This window comes from Symphalangus syndactylus, chromosome 20, assembly GCF_028878055.3.
Source record: "Symphalangus syndactylus isolate Jambi chromosome 20, NHGRI_mSymSyn1-v2.1_pri, whole genome shotgun sequence".
NCBI lineage: Eukaryota > Metazoa > Chordata > Mammalia > Primates > Hylobatidae > Symphalangus > Symphalangus syndactylus.
Window position 1 is genome coordinate 18,204,324 of NC_072442.2, and position 24,291 is coordinate 18,228,614.

Sequence of the window (24,291 nt, forward strand, 5' to 3'; positions counted from 1 at the left end):
AAAGGTAATTTCAAAAGTCCTCAAAATATGTTTTAATTGTAGCATTGCGAAAATAAATATCTAGCTTTCCAAGTTACTATGCACATATTCATACCATCTGTGTCAGTCTGTTCTCATGCTGCTAATAAAGTCATACCCAAGACTGGGTAATTTATAAAGGAAAGAGGTTTAATTGACTTACGGTTCTGCATGACTGGGGAGCCGTCAAGAAACTTGCAATCATGGTGGAAGGCGCCTTTTCACAAGGCAGCAGGAGAGAATGAGAGTGAAACAGGGAAAAACTCCTTATAAAATCACCAGGTCTCATAAGAACTCAGTATCACGAGAACGGCATGAGGGTAACCGCCCCCCACCCCGCCCACTGATTCAATTACCTCCCACTGGGTCCTTCCCACAACACGGCGGGATTACGGGAACTACAATTCAAGATGAGATCTGGGTGGGGACATAGCCAAACCACATCACCATCGTTCCCTAAATGTAAAATGAGTAAGAGCCACTTTACTTTTTTAATGAAATAACATGCTTTATTTTAACCGTTCTGGAACAAAAGCAAATGAAAATCGACTCAGAATATCAACAGACATTCCTTTATAGATTCTTAAAGTACAAAGAAATTTGTATGATTTTATAGTACTAACCTCTGCATTTTACAGATGAAACTAATTCCCCGAAGGGTGTGGTGATTGCCAATATGACTTAGCAAATTAGTGGCAGAGCCAGGTGTAGAGCCCAAGTCTCTTGTCTTTTACCAGGTATTTATTCGTTTCACTACCCTACTATCCCTATCTGTGGTTTAAGAATAATACCAGAGGAGATAAATTGTTTCGCCCTTTCAAAACAACGTAAAAGTTACCTTCTAATCTAGTATTTGGTACTTACTGCTCAATGATCAACTAGAAAAAATATATAATACTAGATGGGATCTAATATATTCTAAATTCTTTAACTGGTAAATTGTCAATTTAAATGTCTTTGAACAACGCTTAGAGTTGTAACATCAAATGCTATAGAAACAAGCTGTAAAAATCTAAATGTCTCAAAATGGAAGCAAAGACATACCTATATAATAATTCATTTATCCAAATGAAATGTAAAATAAATCCTTACTGGAAATTTTGACTTGAAAATAATAGACCATACAGAATTCTTGGATAGCTCATAAAATTTCAATTCAAATTACTCACAGAAAGTCCCAATGCCCAGTGAATAACAGATGTTTCTTAAAAAAAATCAATGAATGTATTTTTGGAATGATGTCAGAGATGAGCATCTTTTATAATCATTTTTGATTAGACATATAGCTTCATTCATAAAAACACAAACAAGGTCAAAATTCACAGAAAGGATTACTGTACTCTAAGGAAACATATTTTAGCTGCAGCTATAAATGTGGGTTTGCTTATCAAATTTATATATGAAGTTTTCTATCTTAATCATTGTATAACTAAAGCTTATGCTAGACCAATACCAGAGGGGATAAATTGTTTCACCCTTTCTAAACAATGTAGAAATTACCTTCTAGTCTAGTGTTTGGTACTTATTACTCACTGATCCACTAGGAAAAATATATAATACTAAGCAGGATCTAGTATTTTTTTCCACAATGATGGTGAAGATAAATAATTAGAATAGAAAATCTAGAATACTTCATTTGGCATTTTATATCTTTACATCAATTTGTTTATGACATGTTTGATTTTAGGTTTATTATACAAAGAATGTAAAACAATTTCAATTAAAAACGCATACTACTTTCTTAATTTCTCTTAATTACTTATAAGTAGGCAGTTTAATAACGAAATAAACCTTTCAAGACAAATGGTGATCTCTAAAAAAGTCTCGGACTGATTTGAGGTAAAATCTATAGTGAAATATGACTGAGGTGTGACTAGATTAGACTGCTATTAATTTTTATGTATCAGTATGAAAACAAATGGATGAAGAGAAACACCTAATATGAATATTTACGTGAAACTAGAAGTGCCCTAGGATCTTTGAATAATCTTAAATTGCATTTAGCTAAGGAAGACTTATTTGAGGACAATATTTTGTATGAATTACTTTATCAAAACTCAAGAATAGGCCAGGCACAGTGGCTCACACCTGTAATCCCAGCAACTTAGGGAGGCAGAGAAGGGCAGATCACGAGGCCAGGAGTTCGAGACCAGCCTGGCCAACATGGTGAAACCCCATCTCTCCTAAAAATACAAAAAGTAGCTGGGCATGGTGGTGCACACCTGTAGTCCCAGCTACTCAGAAGGCTGAGGCAGGAGAATTGCTTGGACCTGGAGGTGAAGGTTGCAGTGAGCCAAGAGCACACCACTGCATTCCAGCCTGGGCAACAGACCAAGACTCTGTCTCAAAAAAAAAAACCCAAAAACTCAAGAATAATAACATTTACATTTCTGAACATAAAATAGTTTTTTAAAAAGTATGCCACTTATTCAATGTACAAATTATTACTGAAAATAGAGTTTAACATAAGCATGATGACATATTTTTACTTAGATTGAGAGTTAAGTATTATTACTTAAAACCAGGAAACACGCCTTTATTTTTGGAAGGAGATGGTTTAAAGTTCTTTATTTCTATTTCATGAGTTTTTCCCAGTTCCAGTTCATTTATCCAAGTTGTTTTTACATTACCATCCATGTCATCAATTTTACTTTCTTCAGTATGCAGAATTCCATTCAACTTTGTATCTGTGCAATCCTCAGCTTTCACTTCTCTGGCTGAATCTACTTCTTTTATAGTTCTAATTTCAAAAAGATCTTTAGCTAAAATGCAGTCTGAATTGTTAGCCAATCTATTTCCTCTATCAGTTTCGGCTAGGTCATTTTTTTCTTCATCTGTATCTTCAGGATCATAAAGTTCAGGTGTAAAATAGACAGATTCATCTTCTGCTTCTGTTTCAAAATCTCTGTTTGAAGTGGACTGTTTATCTTCTTCACTTACTAGAGACAATTCAATGTCTGGATCCAGGGCTTCTTCAGAACAGAGCGGATGTTCAGAATGATTTTTTCTAGTAAGGGTGGCATCAATCTTTAATGATGAAATAATGGTTTCTGATTGAGGACATGATCCAAACGATGTGTTTACTGTCAGATTTGAGGATTCACATTTATCAGTGAAGGGCAAAACAGTTTTACTTTCCATCTTTTCTGTTTTGAAACGGGGAGGACTAGAGGCACTATTCTCTGATGACCCGAGCTCAGGTGTTGCCTTCGGTATTTTACCAGTAAAATACTGTCCCAAAGAAATAAAGCTTGACCAGCTAACTCTCTTTGTTTGTTTGTTGAAAGTTGGGCTTGTGGATCTGGAAATCACAATTTTTTCTGCTTTCCCTGCTTCTTCCAGGAATACTGGATCATCTAAGAATACAAGAATTTAAGAGATTTAACTTTCTGCTCCTAGCTAACATAATTGTTCAGTTAAAATAATTATTTATTAGAAATACCTAAATAACTGTATAGGATACATAACTTAGAGCCCCCAACGAATACTAGTGGATTTTCATCTTGGAACAGAATATTAACTCTGAAAGAAATCTTAGGTCTCTAGTGTTTCCTAGCCCAAGTTATAATGCTGTCTGGTAAACTATCAAATTCCACAGCAGGGAGCTCAAGAATGAATGAGGAAAGAAGGGGTAAAAGGGAAGAGGAAGGGAGCTGAGTAAAGGAGGGAACAGGCTGTAAACATTTGCCTTAAAAATCCACTAACCAGTGACTGAGAAAAACTTACCTAGACTAATTATTTTATTTAATAAATAAGGAAAGTGACAGAAGGCTAAGTTATTTGCTCAAAGTTATAAAACTGGTTAGTAAGAAGACCAAGACTAGAACCTAGGTTTCCTGATTACCAAGTTAATCGGCTTGAATTCACTATTTATAGTGAATTTTGTATTACTATTTTGTAGTATTTATATACAAAATTGTAGTATTTATATACTAAATTGTATTACTATTTTGTAGTATTTATATACTACAAAATAAATGTTTAAAAATTGATTTTTTTCTTTTTTTTGAGACCGAGTCTTGCTTTTATTGCCCAGGCTGGAGTGCAATGGTGCAATCCCGGCTCACTGCAACCTCCACCTCCCGGTTCAAGCGATTCTCCTGCCTCAGCCTCCTGAGTAGCTGTGATTACAGGCAGCTGCCTCCACACCCAGCTAATTTTTGTATTTTTTTAGTAGAGATGGTGTTTCACCACACTGGTCAGGCTGGTCTCGGACTCCTGACCTCAGATGATCCACCTGCCTTGGATATATGAATTAAAACAACTGAAATTATATCCAATGGTATAGACCAGAGTTTGGCAAACCTTTTCTATTATAGGCCAGATAGGAAATATTTAGGCTTTGTGGGGCATAATGTATTTGTTGTGACTACTCAATTATGCTGTTCTAGTGCAATACACACAAATACTCAACTCTGCTGTTGTTTGTAATATGTAAATAAATGGGTGTGACTACATTTCATTAAACTTTATTTACAAAAACAGGCAGCAGGCCAAATTTGGCCCATGGGCCACAGTTTGCCAATCTGATACAGATGGTTATTTCAAAATATTTTAAAATATTATTTTTCATCACTTAAAATAAATGTCTCTCACCTCTTAAAAATAAATAAGTTCATGAGAACTGTCTATATAGGAAAAGAAGTTCATATAGAAGTAACTACATAAAAAATTAGGCCAAATTTTTATATAGCCTTTAGAATAACATCTACCACTTATATGGTACTTTACAATGCTGGGATATTTATAATTTTGACCTTTACAACCCAACCTGAAGGGATAGCTAGGCAGGCATTTTTTTTTTTTTTCCTATTATGACTCAAAAAGGTCAAATGACTTGCTCATGATCACAAAGCTAGTAAGTGGCAAAGCCAGTTAGTGGAAAACCAGAAAATATGCTCTGGTCTCCTGACAAAAGTTTGTTCCCATTACAATACACCATACTGTTTCACTACTTTATGATAACACCTTATATTACAAACCGCCATATTTAAGGAAATTAATCTATACCCAAATAAATATCATTTCACTAAATATAATGAAAGACTTCTCTATCAAAGGTAAATGGGAAGAACTTTTCATACTTTTCTCCTTTCTGGAGATAATGCCACTTGGTAGAGGTGAATTTTTGGTAATAATTTTAGGACACTGTAGTTCCTGGACACACATCTTTGCTTCATCTTCCACAAAATTTTCTGGTGATAGATGACTTGCTGCTTCCAGTAAATAAGGTGGGGTACTGTACTTTAAAGAGGTCACTTCAAGTGTAGACTCATTGTCCTGTATATTGGTTCTGTCCTTTATGGATACATTAAGAACTTTTTGATGCTTTTTGGAAAATTCAGCTAAGGACTCCAGTGCACTTTCAAAGGTTGAATGGTGCTGAATCTGCTGCCGTACCCATTTAGAAAGTCCTAAAGAAAAAGGTAAACCCAGGGGAAAATTTGGTTACTTAGTTATTAAAATATTACATGCTAAGGTAATACACTTGCTTTTTCTGGTGAAGTAATCTAATGTGTATTTTGAATACACAGAATGGTTCTCCATATGTTTTTTCTGCAATTCAGCAATTTTACTACATATATATCAGTAACATATGAAGTAACATTCATATATCAGTAACATATGAGTAACATTCTCTTTATATACAGTAATGTCAAATGGAGAGAGAAAAGAGGCAGTGGAAGTAGGGCAGAGATGGGAAAACATATTCTCTGGTTAAGAATAACTGGTGAATATGGCAAATTTAATTTCATCATAATTCCCCACAAAAATTGCCTATTTTTTTTTGTAGGGAAACTAGAAGTTGTAAACAATGTAACTTTCCATTCTAATATTCTAAATTTTACTCCATTTGCAAAAATAATTTCAAGATTCTAGTCTCAAGTTTTTTTGTTCCCTTCCTCCACCAATTCCAAATACAGCTTAAATTAAAATTATTCTGGAGGTGAAATAAATAACACTGTCTTATGGGCAAACCACATCCCTTCTGAATTTTTATGATATAATTATTTTTAATGTATAATCAAGTTATAAAGGATATGATTTGACCTGTGACATATAAAAACTGCATAAAAATGAAACCTAAGAGTTTAAGGTGTTTTCTAGTATGGTGTACTTCCAAATGAAATGCAAAATCAGATATTTGAACTTTTACAAAATAAATATTCCCTGCTAACACTACTAAAACTAGCATCGTCTTTTGGAGGAATAAGTTTTAAAAGTCACTATAGGGTAAAAATTTAAGTTCTAGATTTTAAAACTAAAAAAACTTTAAGCCATTTCCCTTTAAGTCTTTTATTTTGTTCATTTGGGGAATATGATTAGACCATAAAAATATGTGAAATTCTCTAAAATTGAAAATTTTTAGGCTGAGTGTGGTGGCTCACATGTATAATCCCAGCATTTTGGGAGGCTGAGGTGGGATGATTGCTTGAGGCCAGGAGTTCAAGGTTGCAGTGAACTATGATCACGTCACTGCACTCCAGCCTGGGCAACAGCGTAAGACCTGTCTCTAAAAAAGAAATAAGTAAATAAAAATAAGAATTTTGGTACTATATTTACCTCTTCATTTCAACCTTTTTATAATCAAAGAAAGCCTTTTCCATGTAAAATATCATTGTCTGCTTTTGAAAACTTGAAAGAATCTGAGCTCTACCTGCTGACTAGACACCAGCACTTAGCATTTTTGCCTTTAGTTATTGTTTGACCTAGGCTACCGCACACTTTACGTGGAAAGGGAAGATGAAACAAATAAAGCAATATTTTCTGCTCTATGTTTTAATATCAAACCAAATACAGTAATTAAGCTCTGAAATTGAAAAGGTAGAGTCTACACCCACACATGGCTAATCTAAAACAAAACTTAACATCTCTTTATTATAATAAAATGTATTTTTTTTAGCTAAAAGGTAATAATAAAGATACGCATGTATCCCATGGCTCTTTAATAATAACTCCTGGTATTGACTCTGAAAACTGTTGACTGTTGGATGAAACCATCGAGTGAGAAAAAAATGATACTACCAGCTGCATCAAAGCGGTAGGAAAATTTGTGGCACCCTCTCGTCATGATCCCCACTTCAGAATAGTACCTAGCTGCTTCTTCCTGGGGAGAAAAGAGAAAACTGGACCTTATGTCTTTTTCTGGGAGGCTGCCCCAGGGACTGGCTTCTATCTTACCTGTACTGAAGAGCTGACATGAGCTGGCATGCCCTACATGCCCAGGGGCCACTAAGAACAAAAGCGCTGTGCAGCAAGTTTCTGCTCCACAGGAACCACAGTGCAACAGAGGCCTATACAGTTTGATGGCCACTCCCTCAGGGGGACAGAAAAGCCTGGAGTGTGCATCCAACATCTTGGCTTTTCAAGGAGCTGTCTAGGGACTAGTTTCTGTCTTGCTTGTCATAGAGTACCGACTGGACCTAGCATACTCTATATGCCTGGAATCTACTAGGAACAAAAGAGAGTCAGGCGTGATGGCTCATGCCTGTAATCCCAGCACTTTGGGAGGCCGAGGCAGGCAGATGACTTGAGCCCAGGAGTTTGAGACCAGCGTGGACAACATGATGAAACCCCGTCTCTACAAAAAATACAAGAATTAGCTGGGTATAGTGGTGTACACCTGTGTTCCCAGTTACTTGGGAGACTGAGGTGGGAGGATCCCTTGAACCCAGGAGGCCGAGGCTGCAGTGAGCTGAGATTGTACCACTGCATTCCAACATGGGCGACAGAGTGGAGACCCTGACCAAAACAAACAAACAAACAAAAACAAACAAACAAAAAACCCAGCAAATATTTCTAATAAGGAATTTACAGACAAGTCCAAAGAAGCCAGATCCACGGAAAAGGTTTGAGAGGCTCCCAGAATGCCTACGTGGGCTGATGAGTGAAGGTCTTTCCATGTACAAAACCAGTCAGTAAACACTGTGAGAGGTGGCTGTTTTTTCAAATGTGTGGATACCATACAAGGTTACAAGAAACATAAAGAAACAGGAAAAAATAACCCTGTCAAAGGAACAAAATAAGTCTCCAGAAACCAACCCTAAAAAAAAGAGCTATATGAATTACCTGGCAAGGAATTTAAAATAACTGTCAACATGATGCTCACAAGTTCAAGAAAATAATATAGAAAAAAAGGAGAATTTCAACAAACATAAAGAATACAAAAAAGAACTAAACAGATTTTGGAGCTAAAAAATGCAATAACTGGACTGAAAAATTCACTACAGGGGTTCATCAGCAGACTTGATCAAGCAGAAGGAAGAATCAGGAAATTTGTATTTTTTTATATTTTTTAAATTTTTATTTTATTTTATTTTATTTATTTTATTTTTTTGAGACAGTCTCGCTCTGTCACCCAGGCTGGAGTGCAGTGGCGCCATCTCGGCTCACTGAAACCTCTGCCTCCCGGGTTCACGCCATTCTCCTGCCTCAGCCTCTTGAGTAGCTGGGACTACAGGCAGGTACCACCACACCCAGCTAATTTTCATATTTTTAGTAGAGGTGGGGTTTCACCATGTTGGCCAGGCTGGTCTCGAACTCCTGACCTCAAGTGATCCACCTGCTTCAGCCTCCCAAAGTGCTCAGAATCAGGAAATTTGAAGGCAAGTCATTTGAAATCATCCAGTCAGGGAAGCAAAAAGGAAAAAACAAAATGGAAAAAAAAAAGTGAAGGCTTATGACTTCACTTATGACTTGACTTATGGGGCACCGTCAAGCTGACCAATATACACATTCAGGGAATCCTAGAAAGAGAAAGACAGAAAGGAGCAGAAAGCTTATTTATAGAAATAATGACCGAAAACTTAATAAACCTGGGGGGAGGAAAATGACATCCAAATACACGAAGCCCAGCGAACCTGAACAGGATGAACCCAAAAGTCTGTACCAAGACACTTTATAATCAAAGTGTCAAAAGTCAAAGAAAAAAATAGAAATTTGAAAACAGCAAGAGAAAAGCAACTTGTCATATACAAATGAAGTCCCATAAGACAGTCACTAGGCCGGGCATGAAGGCTCGTGCCTGTAATCCCAACACTTTGGGAGCAGAGGTAGGAGAATTGCTTGAGCCAAGGAGTTTGAGATTAGCCCGGGCAACATAGTGAGACCCCATCTCTACAAAAAAAAATTAAAAATTAGCCAGGTCTGGTGGTGCATGCCTTTAGTCCCAGCTGAGGCTGAGGTGGGAGGATCACTTGAGCCTGGGAGGCTGAGGCTGCAGTGAGTCATGATCACGCCACTGCACTCCTGCCTGGGTGGCAAAGTAACACCCTGTCTCCAAAAAAAGAGAAAGACTTCTCAGGCGACACCTTGCATGCCCTTAAGGAAGTGGGATGACATGTTTGAAGTGCTGAAAGAAAAAAACCTGCCAGTGAAGGATATTATATCTGGTAAAGCCATCTATCAAAATGAATAAAAAGTAAAAACTTTTCCAGATAAGCAAAAGCTGAGGGACTTCACCACTAAACGTGCCTTACAAGATATGCTAAAGAAAGCCTGCTAAACAGCAACACAAAAGCATAAAGTTTGCTCGTGAAGTTAACAGTGTACACAAATACAGAATACTTTAATATAACAGTGATACATAAATAATGTTTAATTCTATACAGAAGTTAAAAGACAAAGTATGAAAATAACTATAATAGTATGTTAGTGGATACACTATATAAAAGGGTATAATTTGTGACTTTAATAATAAAATGTGATGGGGAAAAGTAAAAGTGTAGAGTTTATACAACTGAAATTAATTTGTTAGCTGAAAATATTGTTATAACTATGTTTTATGTAAGACCCATGTAACCACAAAGGAAATATCTATAGAAGGTATACAAAAGAAAAATGAGAAAGGAATCAAAGCATTTTTCTTCAAAAAATTAAAAAATGAAAAGCTTTTAAGACCAGCAACAAAGCAAGGATGTTCATTCTCATTACTTCTATTTAGCTTAGTACTAAGAGTCCTAGCCAGACTATTAGGCAAGAAAATGAAATAAAAGGAATCCAAATTGAAAAAGAATAAAGTAAAATGATCTCTCTTTGCAGATGACATGATCTTTTATGTGGAAAACCCTAAAGATTGAAAAAAACCTGTTAGGACTAATAAACAAATCCAGTAAAGTTGCAGAATACAAAAATCAATGTACAATAATCACTTGCAATTCTATACACTAAAAACAACCAAAAGAGGAATTTAAGAAAACAATCCCATTTATAATAGTATGAATGAAGCTGGAAACTGTCATTCTCAGCAAACTATTGCAAGGACAGAAAACCGAACATCGCATGTTCTCACTCATAGGTGGGAACTGAACAATGAGAACACTTGGACACAGGAAGGGGGACATCACACACACCGGCTCCTGTTGTGGGATGAGGGGAGGGGGGAGAGATAGCATTAGGAGATATACCTAATGTAAATGACGAGTTAATGGGTGCAGCACACCAACATGGCACATGTATACATATGTAACAAACCTGCACGTTGTGTACATGTACCCTAGAACTTAAAGTATAATAATAAAAAAAAATAAAAATTAAAAAAAATCTCAAACCAGGGAAAAAAAAAGCATCAAAAATAATAAAATACCTAGGAATAAACAACTAAGGAGGCAAAAAAACCTGTACACTGAAAATTATAAAACATTGCTGAAAAATAGTAAAGACAACACAAATAAATGGAAAGATATCCCATGTTCACAGATTGGAACACCTAATATTGTCAGAATGTCCATACTACTGAAAGCAATCTTTTTTTTTGAGACAGAATCTTGCTCTGTCGCCCAGGCTAGAGTGCAGTGGCGCGGTCTTGGCTCACTTGTAACCTCCACCTTCCAGGTTCAAGCCATTCTCCTGCCTCAGCCTCCTGAATAGTTGGGATTACAGGCACCCGCCACCGCACCTGGCTAATTTTTGTATTTTTAATAGAGATGGGGTTTCAACATGTTGGCCAGGCTGGTCTCGAACTCCTGACCTCGTGATCCACCTGCCTTGGCCTCCCAAAGTGCTGGGATTACAGGCGTGAGCCACCATGCCCGGCTGCAATCTAAATTCATATGGAACCACAAAGGACCACAAATAGGCAAAAGAATCTTGAGAAAAAAGAAAAAAGCTGCAGGCATCATACCTCCTGATTCTAAAATACATCACACAGCTGTAGTAGTCAAAAAAGTATGGTACTGGCATAAAGAAAACCATATAAGCCAATGGAACATAATAGAGAGCTCAGAAGCAGATCCACACATACATGGTCAGCGGATCTTCAACAGGGTGTCATTGGGGATTGATATGCTTTGGTTATTTGTTTCCTCCAAAGCTCATGTTGAAATGTGTTCCCCAATGTCATAGGTGGGGCCTAGTGGGAGGTGTGTGGGTCATGGGGACAGAACCCTCATGAAAGGCTTGGTGCTATCATTGTAGACTTTCTGAGGCCCCCATTAGAAGCAGATGCTGGTGCCATGATTCTTGTGCAGCCTGCAGAACCATAAGCCAAATAAATCTCTTATCTTTATAAATTATCCAGTCTTGGTGTTGGCAATGATTGTTGGGATATGACACCAAAAACACAGGCAATAAAAGCAAAATTAGACAAGGAGGACCATGTTAAACTAAAATACTTCTGCGCAGCAAAGTAAATAATCAGCAGTCAAAAGGCAGCCTACAGAATGGGAGAAAATATTTGCAACGCATATATCTGATAAAGAGTTAATCCCCAAAATATATAAGAAACTCCTGTATCTCAATAGCAAAAAACAAACAAAAAAACACACCAAAAACCAAACCAAAAAAACAGATACGCAAAGAAATCCAAATAACCCAATTAAAAAATGAGCAAATGAAAAGATGTTTCTCCAAAGAAGACATATGATTCGGCCAACAGTTACAGAAAAGATGCTTAACATCCCTATTCATCAGAGAAATGCAAATCAAATCCACAATGTGCTATCACATTATACCTGGTAGGAGAGCCATTATGAAATTTAAAAAAGAGAAAGAAGAAAAAAGGAAATAAGCATTAGGGAGGATATGGAGAAACTGGAACACTTGTGTGCTATTGGTGGGAATGTTAAATGGTGCAGTTGCTATGAAGAACAGTATCAAATCAAAAAATTAAACTTAGAACTATGATGATTCGCCCATCCTACACTTGGTATTTATTCAAAAAAACTGAAATCAGCATCTTGAAGAGATATCTGCGTTCCCATGTCCATTGCAGCATTGTTCCCAATATCCATGAGGGGGAAACAACCTAAATGTCTACTGACAGATGAATGGATAAAGAAAATACGGTATAATGTATACATAAAATAAAATATTAAGCAGTCATTGAAAAAAAGGAAATCCTGCAACATAGATGAACCTTGAGGACATTATGCTAACTGAATGAGCCAGTTACAGAAGGACAAATACTGCATAATTCAATTTATATGAGGTATCTAAAACAGTCAAACTAATAGAAGCAGAAAGTATAGCGGTGGTTGTCAGTGGATGTGGGGGAGAGGGAAATGGGGCATTGCTGTTCAGTTGGTGTTAAGTTTCAGTTATGTAAGATTTAAAAGTTGTAGATATCTGCTGTGAAATACTGTGCTTATAGTTAACAATATTGTACTGTGCACTTAATAAGATGGTAGAGCTCATGTTATGTGTTTTTCACCACAATAAAAATATGAAGATTGTTACTAGTTTTTACTCTAAGCCCAGCTGAGATCTTACCAGATATATAGCGACTTGGGTTATTCCTAAAGCGATCATCCACTAGAATAAGAGCTCCCCAATCATTTCTGTGTCGAATACATCTAGAAAAAATAGGGAAAAAATCAAATAATTATAACATTGGAAATAAATCCAGTTTTCCAGTGGGACAGACAGAAAATTGGAAAAAATCAATTTTATAGATTCCTTTAAACAATTTGTTATTATCAGAAAAGTTATAGAAGCTATCCAATACAATGTAACAAAGTAGATGTATTAAAAATACCCTACTTTTTCCAAATACGGATAACTTGCATCCAAGATGTTGTATTTTATTTGGCACTCAAGAAAATTATAGAAAATATTTTCTAAGATCTTTCTTAGCTACACAGACCCTTTTTTTTTTTACCTTAAATATTATAAATAATTGTAGGTTTTATGTAAAGGTCCTTTTTACTAGTTTGATGAGAGTTTTTAATCATGAATAAACATTTAATTTTGTCAAAAATATTCTAAAATTCAATTGACATAACATGTAGTTTTTCTTCTTTTGACTGTTAATATGGGAGATTACACTGGTTCATTTTCAAACACTGAATCATCCTTGCATTCCTAGTCATGGTGTATTATTCTTTTTATAGATTGTTGGATTCAATTTGCTAGTTTAAAAAAATACATTAAAAATAAAAACATACTTTTTAATAATGATTAAACAATTTTAAAGTGTACAATGCAATGGTTTTTGGTATATTTACAAGGCTGTATAACCTATACCACTTATCTATCCCAGAACATTTTCACCACCCCAAAAAGAAACCCTGTGCCCACTAGCTGTTATTCCAAATTATCCCAATTATTCCCCATTACCTCTGGCAACCACTAATCTTTCTGTCCTTAGAGAGTTGCCAGTTCTGGACATTTCATTTAACTGGAATCAGACAATATGTAGCATTTTGTATCTGGCATATTTCACTGAACATGATGTTTTCAAGATTCACTCATATTGTATCATTTCTCAGTACTTCATTTATAAGTTAATGTTTCCACTTTTTGGCTACTATGAATAATGCTGCTATAAACATTGGGGTACAAGCTTTTATATGAATACATGTTTTTTATTCTCTTGGGCATACACCTAGAAGTGGAATTGGTGAGTCATATGGTAATTCTATGTTTAACTTTTTCAAACACTGCCATACTGTTTTCCAAAGCAGCTGCACATTTTACATTCCCACCACATACGTACAAGGGTTCCAAAATCTCCACATCCTCACCATCATTTGTTATTGTATACCCTTCTAAAAATATATCTACCCTAGGAAGTGTGAAATCATATTTCATTATGGCTTTGATTTGCATTTGCCTAACAACCAATGATGTTGAACATCATTTTTCATGTGTTTACTGGCCATTTGTGTATCCTTTTTTGGAGAAGTCTGTTCAAATTATTGGTCCATTTTTAATGGCCCATTTTGTCTTTTTATTATTAAGTTGTAAGAGTTCTTTGTATATTCTGGATACTAGATCCTGCTACACATGATTTACAAATATTTTCTCCATATGTGAGTTGTCTTTTCCATTTATTGATACTGTCCTTTGAAGAATAAAAATTTGAACTATAACAAAGTCCAATTTACCTACTTTTTCTTCGGTTGCTTGTGCTTCTGACAGCAGATCTAAGAAACTATTGCCTAATACAAGGTCAAGAAAATTTATACCTCCGTTTTTGCCTTTTTCTGTCTTTGATCCACTTTGAGTTAACTTTTGTATATGGTGTGAGGTAGGACTCTAATTTCATTATTTGCACATAGATATCCAGTTGTCCCAACACCATCTGTTGAAAAGACTATTCTTTCTTTGAGTTGTCTTGGCACTCTTGTCAAAAACCAGTTCACTGTAGATGTATGAATTTGTTTATGGACCCTCAATTCTACCCATTGATCTATACCTCTGTCTTTATGCCAATACAATATAGTCTTGATTATTGTAGCTTTTTAGTAAGTTTGAAATAGAAAACTGTTTGTTCTCCTAGTATGTTCTTCTTTTTCAAGATTGTTTTGACTATTCTGGGTTCCTCACTTTTCCATAATAATTTTAGAATCAGCTTCTCAATTCCTGCCAGAAAGTCAGCTGGGATTTTGATTAGTATTGTATTTAACCTCTATATCAATATAGGGGAGTGTCGATATCCTAACGATAAGTCTTCTAATCCATGAACATGGGATTCTTTCCATTTATTTAGAATTTTCTTTCAATAATGTTTTGCAGTTTTCAGTATACAGATCTTTCATCTCCTTAGTTAAGTATATTTCTAAGTATTTTCTTCTTTCTGATGTTATTTTAAATGGAATTTTTTAAGTTCATTTTTAGATTTTTGGCTGCTAATGAATAAAAATGTATTGATTTTTTAATATTGGTCTTGTAACCTGAAACCTTGCTGAACCTATCAGTTCTGTTATTTTAAAAATGGATTTCTTAGAATTTTCTTAGAATGTAATATATCATTTGCAAATAAAAATAGTTCTGCTTCTTCCTTTCCAGTCTGTATACCTTTCTTTCTTCTTCTTGTCTCACTGCCCTGGTTAGAACCTCCAATACAATATTGAATAGAAGTGGTAAGAGTGGAAATCACTGTCATGACCTTGAACTTAGGAAAAACATTTCAGTCTTTTAAGATTAAGTGTGATGTTAGCTGTGAGCTTTTAATAGATGACCTCATTAAAGCTAAGTAAGTAACCTTATATTCCCACTTCATTGAGTATTTTCATCATGAAAATGTGTTGAATACTGTTTTATGCTTTTTTTTCTTTTTTGTATCTTGAGAAGATCGTGTGGTTTTGGTCTTCTTTTAATATGGTGTATTACATTAATTGATTTTATAAAGCATGTTGAACCAATGTTGGATTGCTGGGATAAATCTTACTTGGTCATGGTGTACAATCCTTTTCATATGTTGCTGGTTCTGTCAATGGCTTTTATTTCTATAGTCATATGAAATATTGCTGTACAATCTTCTTTTCTTGTAATGTATTTTACTTGTTTTAGTATCAGGTAATACTGGCCACATAGAATGAGTTGGTAAATATTTCTCTTCTATTTTTTGCTAGAGTTAATGAAAGATTAATGCTAATTCTTCTGTAAATTTTTGGTAGAATTCACCAGTGAAGCCATTTGATCATGAGGCTGAGGCAGAAGAATCACTTGAACCTGGGAGGTAGAGGTTGCAGTGAGCTGAGATCACGCCACTGCATTCCAGCCTGAGTGACAGAGTGAGACTTTGTCTCACACACACACACAAAAAAAAAAAAAAAAAGGCTGGGCGCAGTGGCTCACGCCTGTAATCCCAGCACTTTGGGAGGCCAAGGCGGGTGGATCATGAGATCAGGAGATCGAGACCATCCTGGCTAACACGATGAAACCCTATCTCTACTAAATATACAAAAAATTAGCCGGGTGTGGTGGCGGGTACCTGTAGTCCCAGCTACTTGGGAGGCTGAGGCAGGAGAATGGCGTGAACCCAGGAGGCGGAGCTTGCAGTAAGCTGAGATTGCACCACTGCACTCCAGCCTGGGCAACAGATAGAGACTCTGTCTCAAAAAATAAATAAATAAATAAATAAAAATAAAAATAAAGGGGGAAGTGTTTTGATGACAAATTCTATCTTTACTTATTATACATCTATTCAGATATTCTATTTCAGCTGGTCGCGGTGGCTCACGCCTGTAATCCCAGCAGTTTGGGAGGTGGATCACGAGGTCAGGAGTTCAAGATCAGCCTGGCCAACATAGTGAAACCCGCTCTCTACTAAAAATACAGCCAGGCATGGTGGCAGGCACCTGTAATCCTAGCTACTCAGGAGGCTGAGGTAGGAGAATTGCTTGAACCTGGGTGGCGAAGGTTGCAGTGAGCCGAGATCATGCCATTGCACTCCAACCCAGTGTGAGACTCTGTCTCAAAAAAAAAAAAAAAAGATATTCTATTTCTTCTTGTTACATTCTCAGTATTTTGTGTCTATCTATGAATTTGTCCATTTAATCTAAGTTATTTGTCATCACACAATTTTTGAAGGTATTCTCTTATAATCCTTTATATTTCTGTAAGGTAGTAACATCCCCTCTTTCATTTCTAATTTTAGTAAATTAGAAGTTCTCTGTATTTTCTTTGGTTAGTCTTGGTACAGGTCTGTCAATTTTGTTGATCTTTTCAACAAATCAACTTTTGTTACCTTGGTTATTCTCTACTGTTCTTTGAATTCTCTATTTCATTTATTTCCTTTTTAAGCTCTAGTATTTCCTTTAATTGCCTTGCTTTGGGTTTAGTTTGCTCTTTTTTTCCTAATTCCTTAAGGAGGAAGGTTAGATTATTGATTCCAGATGTTTATTCTTTTAAAATACAGATGTTTACAGTATTTTTTTTTTTTAGACAGAGTCTCGCTGTGTCAGCCAGGCTGGAGTGCAGTGGCATGATCTTGGCTCACTGCAACCTCTGCCCCCTGGGCTCAAGCAGTTCTCCTGCTTCAGCCTCCCAAGTAGCTGGGATTACAGGTATGTGCCACCACACCTGGCTAATTTTTGTATTTCTAGTAGAGACGGGGTTTCACCATGTTGGCCAGGCTGGTCTGGAACTCTTGACCTCAGGTAATCCGCCCGTGTCAGCCTCCCAAAGTGCTGGGATTACACACGTGAGCCACCACGCCTGGCCTAGATGCTTATAGCTTTTTTAAGTTTCCCTGGGAGCAGTACTTTCACTGTGTCCCCAAAATTTTGGGACATTGTTTCCATTTTCATTTATTATAATGTATTTTTCAATTTTTCTTCTGATTTCTTCTTTGACCCACTGGTTGTTTAAAAGCATGTCATTGAATTTCCACGTATTTGTGAGTTTTCCATTTTTCCTCCCATTACTGATTTCTGGTTTATTTCATTGTAGTCAGAAATAATACTTGTAATGATTTCAACCTCTTAACATTTATGGAAACTTATATTTTACGGATGAACGGATGGCCTATCCTGAAGAACATGCCACGTTCACTTGAGGAGAATGCGTATTTTCCTGTTGTTGGGTGAAGTGTGCTACAGATGTCTGTTAGGTTTGTTTGTAGTTGTTGGTTTGTAGTTTTGTTCAAGGCTTTTATTTTCTGTTGATTTTCCTTCTAGTTGTTCTATCCATTATTGAGTAGGGTATGGAAGTCTCCAAGTATTACTAAATTATTGATTTCTGATGCTTTTTGCTGGATGTGTTTTGGGGCCTTTTTGTTAACTGCATGTGTTTATAATTGCATATTTAGACTTGTTATACATTCTTGAGAGAATGGCTGTTTTTTTTTTTTTTTGTTGTTGTTGTTTTTTGAGACAGGGTCTTACTCCAGTTGCCCAGGCTGGGGTGAAGTAGTGAGATCATGGCTCACTGCAGCCTCAACTTCCTGGCCTCAGGTGATTCTCCCACCTCAGTCTCCTGAATAGCTGGGATTATAGGTACACGCCACTACACCCGGCTAATTTTTTTGTGCTTTTAGTAGAGACAGGGTTTCATCATGTTGCCGAGGCTAGTCTTGAACTCCTGAGCTCAAGCGATCTGCCCACCTCAGCCTCCCAAAGTGCTGGAATTGCAGGCAGAATGGCATTTTTCTCATTATAAAATGTTAATTGTTTCCATTAACTTTTTTTTTGTCTTAAGGGTCTATTTTATCTGATATTAGTATAACCAAACCAGCTCTCTTTGTTTACTATTTGCATGGTATGTCTTTTCCCATCATTTTATTTTCAACCTATTTGTGTTTTTCAAACTAGTGTTTCTCTTGCAGACAGCATATATCACATTGTTTTCAATCCATTCAGCCAAACTTTGCCTTTAGATTGGAGTGTTTAATCCATTTACATTTAACGTAATTACTGATAAGGTAGGATTTACTCAGCTATTTTGTAAAATACTCACTTTGCTATTTGCTTTCTATATGCCTTACGTATTTCGTTCTTCTGTCTTTCCATTAGTTTCCATTTTCTCCAATAGACACTTTCCAGTATATAATTTTAATTCTCTTGTCATTTACATTACTATATTTTCTTATTTTTATTAGTGGTTGAAGAGTATAATAAACATATCAACTAGTAATAAACTAGTCAGGATAATTGCCAACTTAATTTCAATAATACACAAAAATGGTCCTTCTGTTCCCTCATCTATCACCTTTGGGTTGTTATTGTCATATAAATTATATCTTTAAACATTGTATGCTGGTGCAGAAGAATTAACATTGTAGGTTGGATTGTTTACCCCTAGAAAGGTCTGTTTAAAGGTGGCCCTGGGCTGATGAATGAAAACTTAGATTCAGGAGGGTACCTGTAATTGACTGATAAGAGTGTCTCACTGTCCCTGCACTGTTTGAGTAAACAGTATATTAATGCTGAATACTTATTCTCCTTTTGAGAGTCTAGTATTCTGGAAACTGCTAGGCAGAGGCTGCCTATATGACCAGCCCCAGTAAAATCCCTGGGTGCTAATGATTTCCTCTGATTGGAAATATTTCACACATGTTGCCACAACTCATTGCTTGGGGAAGTGCATCCTGTGTAACTGCACTGGGAGAAGACACTTGGAAGCTTAAGACTGGCTCCCTAGACTTTGTCCCATGCACATGTTTTGTTCTCTTTGCTGACTGTGCTTGGTGTCATTTCACTGTAATAAATCCTAGCCATGTATACAGTTATATCCTGAGGCTATCTACCTGTTCCAAGTGAATTACTGAACCTGAAGGTGGTCTTGGCAACCCACGAGACAATCACCACAGAGTTACAATTATTGTTTTATGCAGTTGCCCTTTTAAAAAATCAAGAGTAAAAGAATTATAAGCAAGAAGTACATTTATATTAACTTTTATATTTACCTATGTCATTATCTTTGTGGGTATTCTTTATTTCATCATGTGCATCTGACTTACTTCCTAATCCTTTCATTTCAGCCTCAAAGACTCCTTTTAGTATTTCTTGTAGGATGAGTTTGCTACAGAGTAATTCTCTTGGTTTTTGTTTATTTGGGAATGTCTTAATTTTTACCTTATTTCTGAAGGACAGTTTTGTTAGATATAGTACTCTTGGTTGACAGTCATTTTCTTTCAGCACTTTGAACATGTCAATTAACTGCTTCCTGGTCTGGAGGATGTTTTGTACATGATAAGTTATTTCTCTCTTGCCGCTTTCTAGATTCTGTCTTCTGGCTGTTTGATTTCAACCATCTAGATAGGAATCTCCCTGAGTTCATCCTACTTGGAGTTCGCTTATCTTCTTGGATGTATAAATTAACGTTTTTCACAAAATTCAGAACACTTTCAGCCATAATTTCTTTAATATTCTTTCTATTCTTTTTTCTCTCCTCTCCTTCTGGGACTCCAAATATGCATATGTTGGTACACTCGATGAGGTTCTACTGGTCTCTGAGATTATGCTAGTTGTCCTTCATTCTTTTTCTTCCTGTTCTTCAGAGTAAATAATCTCAATTGATGTTTAAGTAAATCAATTCTTCTTCTGCCTGCTTAAATCTGCTGTTGGGCCCCTGTAAATGAATATTTCATTTTAGCTATTATACTTTCCAACTCCAGAATTTCAATTAGGTTTTTCTTAAGCAAATTTTATCTCTTTATTGATATTCCCTATTTAGTGAGGTGAGACATCATTCTCATAGTTTTTGACACAGTTTGCTTAGTTATTGAACGTATTTGAACTAGCTTTCTCTCCTAAGGCATAGCTTTGTCTACTAAGACAAATGTCTGGGTTTCCTCAGGAAGAGTTTCTATTATTTTTTTCTCTTAGTTATACTTTCTTTGTATGTGTCATGATTTTGGTTGAAAACAGTACATTTTAAATAATATAATGTGGCAAATATAGAAATCGGATTATTCTCCCTCTTCAAGGTTTTTTGTTCTTGTAATTTTTCTAAAATAATCCTGTAAAGTCTGTATTCTGTCATGTGTGGTCATTGAAGACTGCTTGGTTAACTTAGTAGTCAGCTAATAATCAGACAGAGATTTCCTTAAATGTCTAGAACCATCATGTCTCCCATTCTTTGCCAAGAGTCTCTGCATATATTGGGGCATAATTTCAATCCTCAGCAAGGTAGGTAATAACTCTGATCTTGTTTTCACTTCCTGCTTCAGCAGAGCACCAAGGTGATAGCTTAGGGCCTTTTCAGGTCTTTTCTTAGCATGTCCACATCACTGGTCACATGCACAGTCCTACACATATGCAGGGCCCACTAAAATCCCAGGAATATGTCAGAACTTTAAAAGCTCTCTATGGACATCACATTCCTCAGCTTTTCTCTTTACATTTTTTGGCTAGCCTCTCACTTGCCCCAAATGTCATTCATTGTCTCAGGCAACTGTGAAGTTAAACAGCTGGCTGGGTGAGCTCTGAGTCAGGTCAAATAAAGATAGCTTTGTGAGTGGGGTCTTCCAGGAAACTCCCAGGTAGGTCACATAATTCTCTGGAAATGTACTCCAGACCTGTTTTGCTCCCTCCAATGACTGTCAGGTTGTTGACTTTCCTCATGATTTCAGGCTGTTGGTTTTTAAGGCTATTGTGAACTTGGAGAGAGGTGAGAACAGAGCAAGTTAAAATACCACAAAGCTTACTGTTCTTACTGCAATTCAGCTATTTTTAAGGAGTAAATGCTTCCTAGAATGCTGTAACTTTTGGTTAATACCCAGAGTTTTGATAAAGTTGCTTCTAACTTATTTTTGCCTATTTTCTCATTGCTTTTAGAAATTTCAGAGGTCTTTGTTCTGCCATTTTTGAGGACCTTACCCAATTTGCTGGCACTCTGTTGAGGACATCTTCATCTATGTTTCAGAGGGATACTGATCTATAGTTGTTGTTTTTTTTTAACTTTTATTTTAGTTTCAGGAATACGTGTGCAGGTTTGTTATAGAGGCAGATTGCATGTCATGGGGATCTGTTGTGACAAATTGGGACAGATTATTTTGTCACCCAGGTAAAAAGCAGCATAGTATCCAACAGGTAGTTTTCCTTGAATGGTAGCTCAACTCTTAGTTCAAACAGCTTAATTTTAAGCTCTCCACCCTCAAGTAGGCCCTGGTGTCTGTTGTTCCCTTCTCTGTCCACGTATACTCAATGTTTAGCTCCCGTGTATAAGTGAGAATATGTGGTATTTGGTTTTCTGTTCCTGCGTTAGTTCATTTAGAATAATGGCCTCCAGCTCCATCCATGTTGCTGCAAAGGACATGATCTTACTCTTTTTTATGGTTGCATAGTATTCCATTGTGTATATGTACCACATTTTCTTAATCCAGTCTACTATCAATAGGCATTTAGGTTGATTCCACGTCTTTGCTACTGTGAATAGTGCTGTGATGAACATACAGATACATATGTCTTTATGGGAGAATGACTCACGTTCCTTTGGGTATACACCTAATAATGGAATTGTTGGGTTGAACAGTACTTCTGCTTTAACTTCTTTCAGAAATCAACAAACTGCTTTCCACAGTGGCTGAACTAATTTACATTCCCACCAACAGTACATATGTGGTCCCTTTTCTCTGTAACCTTGCCAACATCTGATTTTTCCTTTTTGATTTTTTAACGATAGCCATTCTGACTGGTGTGAGATGTTATCTCATTGTGTATGTATGTGTTTTTTTGTTTTTGTTTGTTTGTTTGTTTGTTTTGAGACAGAGTCTCATTCTATTGCCCAGGCTGAAGTGCAGTGGCACAATCCCAACTCACTGCAAACTCCACCTCCCAGGTTCAAACGATTCTCCTGCCTTAGCCTCCCAAGTAGCTGGAATTACAGATGTGCGCCACCAACACCCGCCTAATTTTTGTATTTTTAGTAGAGATGGGGTTTTGCCATGTTGGGCAGAGTGGTCTCCAACTCCTGACCTCAAGTGACCCGCCCACCTTGACCTCCCAGTACTGAGATTACAGGCATGAGCCACCACGCCCAGCCACATTGTGGTTTTGATTTGCATTTCTCTAATGATAGTGTGTTGAACATTTTTTCATATGCTTCTTGGCCACATGCATGTCTCCTTTTGAGAAATGTCTGTTCATGTCCTTTGGCCACTTTTTAATGGGGTTGTTTTTTGCTTGTCAATTTAAGTTCCTTATGGATTCTGGATATTAGGCGTTTGTAAGATGCATAGTTTGCAAACATTTTCTCCCATTCCCATTGGGTTGTCTTTACTCTGTTGATAGTTTCTTTTGCTGTGCAGAAGCTCTTAAGTTTAATTAAGTCCCATTCGTCAATTTTGTTTTTGTTGCAATTGCTTTTGGTGTCTTCATGATGAAATCTTTGCTAGAGCCTATGTCCAGAATGATATTTCCTAGGTGTTCTTCAAGGGTTTTTAGTTTAAGGTTTTACATTTAAGTCTTTAATTCACCCTGAGTTGGTTGTTGTATATAGTGTAAGGAAGGGGGTCCAGTTTCAGTCTTCTGCATACGGCTAGCCAGTTAGGTCCCACTTGTCAATTTTTGTTTTGTTGCAATTGCTTTTGAGGACTTAGTCACAAATTCTTTGCCAAATCTGATGTTTAGAACGGTATTTCCTAGGTTTTCTTCTAGGATTTTTATAGTTTGAGGTCTTACACTTAAATCTTTTTAATCCATCTTGAGTTGATTTTTGTATATGGTAAAAGGTAGGGGGTCCAGTTTCATTCTTTTGCATATAGCAAGCCAGTTACTCCAGCACCATTTATTGAACAGGGAGTCCTTTCCCCGTTGTTTATTTTTGCTAACTTTGTCAAAGATCAGATGGTTGTAGGTGTGCAGTTTTATTTTTAGGCTCTTACAGTTTTCTTTTTTTCCCCACTTTTCCTTTTGTTTTTGTAGTCTTCATCTGGTTTGGTTGCTGGTTAATTCTGGTCTCATAAAATAAACTGGGAAGGATTACATCTTCTATTTTTTGGAAGAGATCTTGTAAAATTTATGTTATTTCTTCTTTAAATGTTTGGTAATATTTGTTAATGAACACATCTGGGTGGAGAATTTTTTAGAAGGCTTTTAACTATGAATTCTATTTCTTTGCTAGATAGCTATGCATGTTATCTATTTCATCTTGGGTAAATTTTGGTATTTTGTGGGTTTTGTGGAATTAATCTACTTCATCTAAGTTATCAAATGTGTATGTATAGAGTTGTTCATAATATTCTCATATTATTCTTTTAATGCCTGTGGAGTCTGTAGTTATACTATTAATACCTCTTTTATTCCTGATATTAGTAATTGTGGCTTCTCTTCTTTTTCTTTGTTAATTTTGCTAGAGGTTTATCAATTTTATTGATCTTTTCAAAGAGTCTATTTTTTTTCTTTTTCAATTTTTATTTTATTTTAGATTCCAGGAGTACATGTGCAGGTTTGTTACAAGGGTATATTGCATGATGTTGAGTTTGGAGTACAATTGAACCTGTTACCCAGAAAGCAAGCATAGAACACAATAGGTAGTTTTTCAACCTTTGCTTCCCTCTTTCTCTGCCTCCACTTACATTCATTCCCTAGTGTCTATGTTCCCATCTTTAAGTCCATGTGTACCCATTGTTTATCTCCCATTTATAAGTGGGAACATATGGTATTT

The 24,291-nt window shown here is 36.3% G+C and overlaps 1 protein-coding gene across 7 annotated transcripts in view; it reads right to left on the reverse strand.

Moving 5' to 3' along the window:
• Positions 1–500: 500 nt before the first annotated feature.
• Positions 501–24,291, reverse strand: part of BRIP1 (BRCA1 interacting helicase 1) — a 190,394-nt gene continuing 166,603 nt past the window's right edge. For 5 of the 7 annotated variants that reach the window (XM_055256721.2, XM_055256722.2, XM_063628491.1 and 2 more), the window contains exons 18-20: positions 12,727–12,809; positions 5,103–5,432; positions 501–3,374 (exon numbers count right to left, since the gene is read on the reverse strand). In XM_055256721.2, the coding sequence (XP_055112696.1) occupies positions 2,530–3,374; positions 5,103–5,432; positions 12,727–12,809 (1,258 nt within the window). In that variant the 3' untranslated portion in view covers positions 501–2,529. The remainder of the gene's footprint in view (positions 3,375–5,102; positions 5,433–12,726; positions 12,810–24,291) is intronic. The other 2 variants (XM_063628493.1, XM_063628492.1) reach the window with 1 other exon arrangement.